Raw genomic sequence first — 8,901 nt, 5'->3', positions numbered from 1 at the left:
TGCCCTTGAGAGTGTCCCTGGGGAACAGGTGACAGGGCCTGATGGGAAGTGCCCGGCCTCTGTGTTTCAGCAGAGCCTCACCTTGTGCAGATGGGACGTCCTACCCGCGGCCTAGTTACCCCCCTCGGCCCTGCGAGGCGCGGAGCCCGCGCTGCCTGGCTCTCCCTCCACGGGGCAGGTGAGCCTCCCGGCGCCGCCCGGCCGTGGCCTCAGCATCAGCTCTGCAGGACCAGGACCGCGACAGCAGCTGCTGTGGTCAGCCACTGCCTCCTGTGCCCCCACGACCGTGGACTTAGGCAGCGGGTGCTGGAGAGCGTGGGGCGCACTGATGGTCGCCCCCCACCTCCACCTGCCTCAAATCCACATTCTGAAGCCGAAGGCCGAGACTCAGCAGCCCAAGCCCGGCGCCGCTGTGCTCAGGGGGCTCCGGCGTGCAGCAAGCTCATCCGATGCTGGATGCTTGTGAGGGCTTGGTCTCCCCGAGGCCCACCCACCTCCGCTGGCCAGGAGCGGTCTGCAGCAGGTGGCGGCGCCACAGGAGCCCGGACGTCACAGGATGGGACAAAGGATTTGTTGCATTTATTTGTTCTATCTCTACAGAAGAAGCAGTTCAAGATGTGTACAAAAGGATCCTCTATTCCTCCAGGGGTACCCCCCTCGTTCACAGCTAAACAGAAATAATTTAACATCATCAGAGAGGCGGATGGGAAATACAAGTGCGTTTTCTCATTTACAATCCTGTACACGTATTTTCCAGAATGGCAGACAAAGACCTAAAGCTGCACCAGATACGAGCAAATTGTACCTTGACAATCCCCACAGACAACATTGTAAAAAAGTGTATTAGAAAGTATTTGAAACAATATTGCATATTAATCTCTGGTTACATCTGTTCACAGTGAATGCGACCATAGACCATACCGACAGGTGGATGTGCTTCTTTCTTCTCACGGCTGTACATCTTAAATAGATCTGATTTTGGTTCATTTTAAAATTAAAAACGAAAACAAAAACAGGACACTGGACTGAATGAAAGCTATCTGGAGTTGAAGTAGAGCTGACCTTCCTTATTGCTGAAACTCCAGAAGTGCAGGCAGCTACAGAGAAACACATTTGCTTCATGATTTGTCTATGCAAGTCCATCTGATCCCCGCTTCCGTTTCGGTCGGAACACGACATTATAAGGGCTACATGGTCCTCAAAGCAATGCAAGAAAAAAAACCCCACAAAAATAAAAAGAAATCCCCCGCCCCCCCAAAACAAACAAACAAACAAACTCACATCTCCGTTAACAGTAGCTTCCTTTTGCAACGACGATTCTGAGATTTCTTTACCTGGTGGATTCTCAACTGGAAGTGGAACGTGCTGGTCTCCGAGCTGACTGGTGCTGCTGGGTCAGCCCTTTGGCGACAAGGGAGTGAGTGAATGGTGGCGCGCGTCTGCTGAGCGACTCTTCCAGTAGGACAGACCGTGCTCTCGGGGGCACGTCGCAGAGGAGACCTGGGTGAGGGGCAGGTGCGCGGGCCTTGCGTCGGGGGATGCTCCGGGACGGCCCCGCAGGGGCGGAGGGCCACCGATTTCTTGTCGTGGTGGACACGTGCCCCCGCTCCTCGCAGCCCTCCAGTCTCTGGTGTTCGTTTTAAATTCGAGTTCACGACGCCTGGGCGCAGCGGCTCCCAAGACACACGTTCTCGGACCACCGCACAGACCGCAGTACGAAGAGGGTGAGGTCACGCGGACGCGCGCTTTAACCGGCTAGGGGACAAACGTCAACAGCTTTCGGTCCAGAACGGGACTCCCTTCGGACGGAATGTAAGCACTCCTTGCCTTTCCGTGGGGCCCTGCCTTACACAGTCATCTCAAAGCAAATTGGACACTACAATATAAAACCACAAGGAAAGGCGAGTACATAGATGGTCGCAAAGGCCATGGGGGCAGCGTGTTCGGGAAGACCGTCCGTGGCTGCTATTTACAGTTGTGGGCAGGCTTCGCGTGAAGCCTCGGGGCGGCTCCTTTCAACCAACCAGCTCTGTGAGGTGCACGGCCGAGGGCAGGTGGGTGCAGGTGCCGGCCCACGGGACATCGAGGGGCCCGGCTGCGGGCGCGATCCCACGGATGGACGGATGGACCGTGGCCTCCTGTGTGACCGGCTGCACAGCCCAGGGGTCCTCAGGGTCCGCAGGGGTCTCCACTCGACTCCACCATCCACGTGCCAGGGTCCCACACACCATGATCTGGTTCGTTTGCAGCTTCAATGCTCCACACGGTTCCGTGAGCAAAAGAACCCGCCGCTCAAGAACGGCAGGTGTGGACTCTACCCTTGCAACGCAACTCGCTCGCACGTGGAAAGAGTTGCTTCTGGAGAATGAAAGGGACCCATTCATTTATAGGACTTGCGGTGGACACGGAGGCACCAGGGGTCAGGGCGGGACTCCTGGCGGGGACAACCTTCCAGGGCTTCTTTCCTCTGGAAGGCTTCCCGGGCCTTCCACCTGGTTCAGATGTCGAGCAGCGGTTCTTGACTTGGGATGATTTGCTCCGTGGGGACGTTTGGTGACATCTGGAAAGATTTTTAGGCGCCGAATGAAGGTGCTACTGGCGTCTACTGGGCCGGGACCAGGGATGATGCTACATCTCCTGCAGTGCACAAGGGAATCCCTCACCCCAGAGGAATATCCAGCCCCAAAGGTCAAGAGCACCGTGACCAAGAAACCCAGATTTAGAGTAGGTGCGGGGGTACTCATGGGCACTTTTTCTTCTGGGTTTTTGTTTGTTTTTACGTTCACCTTGGTTCAGTTTTGGCAAAGACATGTAAACATTTGAAATTGTATGCTCTTACCTGCCTGGGTGGATGGCATTATTACGTTTAATAGTGGGATGAACCCTGAGGTCTACCCCTCCCAGGTGGGGGCTGGAGACACCAAACACCTTGGCGGGGCTCCCGATGGCATGGCTGAGGAAAGTTCTACCCCCGGCACCCGCCTTTTTCTCTTTCTTATCTGACCTTGCCTGCAGGGTACACGGTCGCTCTGCACGTTCCAGGCTCCCAGAGAGAAAGGATGCTCTAGGTGGGCACATGGGGGCAGCTCTGTCCTTCCAGGAGAGTTTCAGACTTTTTTTTCTTTTTTTTTTTTTTTTTTTTTTTTTTTTGCAGATTTTATTTATTTATTCATGAGCGACACACAGAGAGAGGCAGAGACACAGGCAGAGTGAGAAGCAGGCTCCCTGCGGGGAGCCCGATGTGGGACTCGATCCTGGGACCTGGGATCACGACCTGAGCTGAAGGCAGACACTCAACCACTGAGGCACCAGGTGCCCCGGTGTCAGACTCTTTCAACATTTAGTTCCTAACAGGTAGGCTCTCGGCAGGTTAGCCATATCTCCTGGGCTTCACTTGTCATAGCTCCTTGCTCTGAAAATGAACGATCATCCTACGTCCTTCTTTTAGGGATTTTAAAACAAGAATAATGTAGAAGGAGGGCGGGAAGAGAAATTCACCAGTCAACAAGCAATGATGTCGTGGAAATGGGGTCTGGCCTGGGACTGGAGGGGAAAACCGGCTTCTGGCTGTGGGTGGAACCAGCCGGGGAAGGAAGGAGCGTGGAATCTGGAGTAGAGCTTGGTTTCTGAGGGGTTCAAAGGAATGAAGGTCCACGTTCCAGGATAGATGTTAAAAATGTAGTGCTAGACTCTGGGCCACGAGAGGCACGGGCCTGAGGGCAGAGGGCAGAGGGCTCCAGATTGGCCCCCCGGATTGTGGCGTCCGGGCCCTTCCCCTCCCAGCAGGCCGTAGGAGGCTGAGCGACCTCCCCACTCCCTTTGCTGGGTGAGCGCCTGTGCCTTTGTCCCAACCGCGTATTTTTGTACAGGTTGTGACTTATAACAATATCTTTTAAAAACTGCGGCCTTGCAGACCTAGATGCCTGCGGCCAGAGGCTGCGGCCTGGGTTTCTCGGCCCTGCTGTGTTGGGGGCGCCCGCCAGGTCTGCTCACCCGCGGCACCCGACCCGGGGCTGTGCTCACTGCCTCTGGGGCCTTGGAAACCACATCAGTGCGTGGATGCTTACTTAGCACAGAGACCAGCTCGTTCCTTCCCAGGCTTTGGCCTGTTTTTACAAAACTTTCTCTGAAAATGAGCAATTCTTTGAAGGATGGGACTTCTAGGAAGCAACAGGCGGGGGCGCTTTCGGCTAGCAGTCTATGAGCACATCTAGTAAGATAGCCGTTTGGGGGAGAGGGTACTCCAAATGTAACCCTGCATCTAACAATAAAAACTCCTCTTTTTCAAAAGCAAATCAAACCCCAGCCAACCAACCGACTTAAAAATACAAAACTAAATGAAAAACCACCTAGGGATCAAAGCACAACGTTCTGGTCCAGTCCGGGCTGCTGGCGGGATGAGGGGCCCCGGCCCGTGTGCTTCTCTCCGGGCGGCACCCACGGGCAGAGCGGGGCTTAGCTCATGTGGAAGCGGTGCTCACCCCGCGTGATGTGGGACGAGAACTCGTACCTGTCCTGGCTGTGGTAGCCGCACATGTTGCACTCGAAAGGATCACGGAAGCCGTGACAGCCCATGTGGATGGTGTACATGACGTGGTCCAGGAAGAGCACCCTGCAGTGTTCGCACTTGTAAACCTTCATGGGCTCCCCGCTCGTGCCGATCACCCGGAAGGCGTCCTGGTTGCTCTCGGAGGCCGCCCGCAGCACGTCGTAGGCCGGGTGCTCCTCCTTGATGGACAGGCCGTTGCGGGCGTGGGGGTTGATGTGGTTGGTCAGGTAGATGAGGCTGCTCCGCTGCTCCTCATTATTGCTCTCCGTGTCCGTCGAGTCTTGGCAGCTGTTGCTCGGGGACGCCTCCCGCTCGGAGGACACCGACTTGGCCTTGGAGAGCAGAAGCAGGTTCTCCACGGCGCTGTCCTGGGCCGAGTGGTTGGACCGCGGGGGCCCCTCCGCATGGGGCTTGTGCAGCTGGTACATGGGGCTGATGACCGGGACCACCTCCGAGCTGCCCGGGGGCGTCTGCACCAGCGGGCGCAGGGACTCGGCCCCCAGGTAGCTGATGGCATTGTTGATGGCTTGGTCCATCACGTGGGTCTGCATCATCTCATTCTCTTTCTCGTAGCTGGCACTGCTGTCGTAGGGCATGTCCGACAGGCACTTGTCCCCTGTGGGAGGCAGGTGACAGTCAGTGAAGCCGGGTTACCTCCGTGCATGACGGCAACAGCCGAAGTCTGCACCGAGGGGGTTGTCCCGGTGCTCTGGCACACATGCCACGCCTCCCAATGGGAAGGCCGAGCTATCTCCGCCTGTGGTCACCGAGCACAGGGACCTTCCCAGAGTCTGCACTTCAACAGATTGGACCCGACAAACAAATCTGTGAACCAAAGTCAGCGCCTCTCACTATAAACAGCACAACTTACAACTAGATACTCCACCAGTACCTGTGTCTTTTACTACGGATGGTATAATCGAACATTACTATACTGGACTTAAGGTTAATAATTAAATGATGTATTTTCAATATAGCATTCTAAGCAATTTACAGTAATGTTGATTTCTCATAAATGTATTTAATTAAATAAGTATGTAATTATTCACGATAGTACATGATATGCTTATTTAAAATAGCATTACATAGGGGTGCATGTGTTAAACGTCTGACTCTTGATTTTGGCTCAGGTCATGAGCTCAGGGTCATGGGATTGAGCCCCACATAGGGCTCCACACTAGGGTCCATGCTGTGTGTGGAGCCTGCCTGAGATTCTCACTCCCTCTCCCTCTCCCACCCTGCTTGTAATCTCTCTCTCTCTCTCAAATAAATAAATACAGACATACATACATAAAATTGCATTACATGATAGAATTTTAAGTTCTTAACTTCAATACTCAGCATAAAATTTAATCAAAATATATGATCTATAATAAGATTTAACAAAAGTGGACTTTGGGCTCTTAGAGTAAAAAGATGCTCAGATGCAGTGTCCACACCCTTCCCGCTTCCCGTTACACTGGCCTTTCCATCCCTGGTGGCACCAGAGCCATGTACTACAGAGGTATGTGCAGGGAGGCTGGGGGCAAACCAAGGAACGTTAGCGGAGAAGGTGTGCCATTCATCTGATCTTTCCAAAAATTCCTGAGCATGAACGATGCTCAAGGAACCATGGCTGAGGACTCTCAGTGTGCCAGCTTCTCCTCCTCCTCAAGGAACTTCTGGTCTGAGAGCAGGGTTTGTAGGTGAGCTTGCTCCCTGGGAATGGTGAACCCTGAGAGCAGCTCTGGCAAAGCACCCGAGGCACACCCAAATTGTTTACATTTTACCCCTTACTCTGTTTCTTTTCTTCCTCTAACACATCTTCATGTAGCACTGAGTGTCTCCTGGACCAGACAGGAGGGACAGACAGGGAGCTAGTATAAAGGGCCCCCACCCTTAGTGGCACACAGCTAACAGGGGATGCAGGCATTAAAATATGGCTGTACAAATAGCCCTTCCCAGGATGAGAAGTTCTATGAAGAAAATAGAAGGCTTGTGTCATATGGGCTTCTGACCTAAGATGAGCTTCTGTCGTGAGTGGGACTTGTGTCCCACACTGGGAGCAGCCAGGGAAAAGCAAGAGAAGGAGCCTAGAGCTTTGGAGGGATGGGGTGAAGGTGACGGGGCCAGAGCCCAGATGCAGGGCTGGGCAGGGCTGCCACCCTGTCAGACGATAGGGCTAGACCAAGAAGGGGCTTTATCCAGGGAGAAAATGAGAAGCCCCTGAAGGGTTTGAGGGAAGTGCCCTTCTCGGTAACCAGCAGAAGAGCAGCTGGGAGGGGCAACGGCAAGCGAACCTAAGAGACTCTATGAAGAGTCCAGGTAATGGCTGCTGCTGAGGGTCATGGCAGTGGAGGATCCACCACCGCCCACACTGACACCTGACGTCAAGGTCTCCCACTAATTCTTAGCAACAAGAGGATAAACTACCTGGTGGTTCAAAACTTATGAACTAACCCTTCTAGAAAAATATTGCTGACCACTGATAATTGTCCAGGGATATGCCCCACCACACTATAAAGTATCTTTAGGCCTCATTCCTTGCTTGCAAAGGAGATTTATCATGAAACGGCCCAGCCTGCACTCATTCTAATCTATTGGTGGTCAGGAGGGGCACATGCACTGATAGTGAAACAGTGTGATCCTTAGATTACAGAAAAGAAACCTTTGCTAGTGGCCAGTCACTCCCTCTGCAGAAACTGAACGGAATGGATGGAATCTTGCCACGAGGTGGGTGGTAGGGAACACAGAGGTGGTGTTTCTCTCTATTAAAAGTTAAAAGAAGAAATTCGATAGCATTACTAAAGCCACACACTTTTCCTTGTTTCTGTGTTGAGGTGCCAAGTGTCTTGTTGCTCTACCCCCAGAGGAGAAGGTTTGTGCCCCTGTCCATCCCTCCTACCAAACCCTGGTAGGGATAAGATGAGACATAGACTTTAAGGCTGATTTGGATACATATCAAAGTGTTTACAGCCCCATCAAAAATGATGCTTTCCCACCTAATTATCCTGCTTCTCCTCATTGTGGTTCTCTGGTTTCCCAAGCAACCATTAAAATGGATGTAGGAAAACATCCATATACTGCAGATTACTGTGACCTACTGAAACCATCCACAGAATTTCTCTTCCCTAATACTCCACAAATGAGAAAAATAAAACCCCACACGACTCACTTTGGCAATCAACTAAACAAAAGAATGCATTCTAACAGAATAGTTAAAAAAAAAAAAGAGGGGCTAAGAAAAGACAATTCTGGCATGAGTCATACCGTGAAGGGTGACTCTTGACCCAACTTTTAAAAGCCTTAAGTATGAGGCAACAAAATCCTCAGCATTCTCCCAAATATCCTCATATGTACAGGAAACCAATTCAGATAAATGTCTTCCTCCACTTTGGATGAAAAAGCAGTGAAAACCTCTGCTAGAGAGAACCAGGTGGCATTGAACAGCTGAGCGGCAAGGTTGGCTCTTTAGACAGGAGTAAAGTCCTCTATAAGGAGAAATGGACCAAAGCTCGTCATGTCCTCCCATGGGGCTGGGAAGCCCTCTCCAACTAGGTGCAGTGATAACTGGCTTAGGGCAGCTAGCCAAATCTCAGAATGAGGGAGAGAGAGCAGCGAGAAAGGTTTTCAACAAAGACTGCACTTTGCCTCACCTGAATTCTCCTTTCCATCCTTGGCATTCTTTCAGGATTTAGAAAAGTCAATAGCTCTCACAGGGAAAAAAAATATGTCTCACATACAGTGGGAAGAATGTTGAACGTCAATCAAGCTACATCAGCCCAAGTAAAATAAGATGAAAAGAAATGTCATGGTTACTGTGAAAATACTTTCTAGCGATACGAGGGAGGAAAGGAAGTAAAACAGACCAATAAGTCCATCCTAGGAAAAGAGCTTAACTCAAGGAAGAGAGGAGATAACTCTTAATTATTTTGTGAAATGGACTCCATAAAAAAAAAATTACTAAAAGATAGCATGCTAAAACAATAGAATGAGATGAAAAAAGGAGATGTCAGGTCTCAGGAAACAAAATGAGGTCCAAAACACTTTTATTACAGGATGAATCCATGGATTTGGAAGTGGCAAGTAATAGAATATAAGCTACTAAAAATGGAATGGTTTGCAAGGAGGAAAAACAAGATAAGTGTGAATGAATGTAAAAAAGACCAAAAAAATTAACTTAAGGAAATGCTAACAGATATGGAAGACAAATAATTTAACATAAGGACAACTGGTACCCCCGACAGAGATCACAACAGATGGAACAAAAAAATGTCTCTATGAGGAAGAGAATTTCTCAGAAATAGAGAAAAGGATTCTGCAGATTAAGGTGGCAAGAAATTTTTATTCAGAATATAAAATACTAAGACATA

General features: G+C 51.0%; 1 protein-coding gene across 13 annotated transcripts in view; it reads right to left on the bottom strand.

Moving 5' to 3' along the window:
* Positions 1-556: 556 nt before the first annotated feature.
* IKZF1 (IKAROS family zinc finger 1) overlaps positions 557-8,901 on the bottom strand; it is a 91,713-nt gene continuing 83,368 nt past the window's right edge. For 7 of the 13 annotated variants that reach the window (XM_038562592.1, XM_038562593.1, XM_038562587.1 and 4 more), the window contains one exon: positions 557-5,165. In XM_038562592.1, the coding sequence (XP_038418520.1) occupies positions 4,456-5,165 (710 nt within the window). In that variant the 3' untranslated portion in view covers positions 557-4,455. The remainder of the gene's footprint in view (positions 5,166-8,901) is intronic. The other 6 variants (XM_038562582.1, XM_038562583.1, XM_038562588.1 and 3 more) reach the window with 1 other exon arrangement.

The sequence above is a fragment of the Canis lupus genome, chromosome 18, assembly GCF_011100685.1.
Source record: "Canis lupus familiaris isolate Mischka breed German Shepherd chromosome 18, alternate assembly UU_Cfam_GSD_1.0, whole genome shotgun sequence".
Classification (NCBI taxonomy): domain Eukaryota; kingdom Metazoa; phylum Chordata; class Mammalia; order Carnivora; family Canidae; genus Canis; species Canis lupus.
The sequence above is the reverse complement of the archived record's forward strand: the minus strand, read 5'-3'. Positions and strand labels throughout refer to the sequence as shown.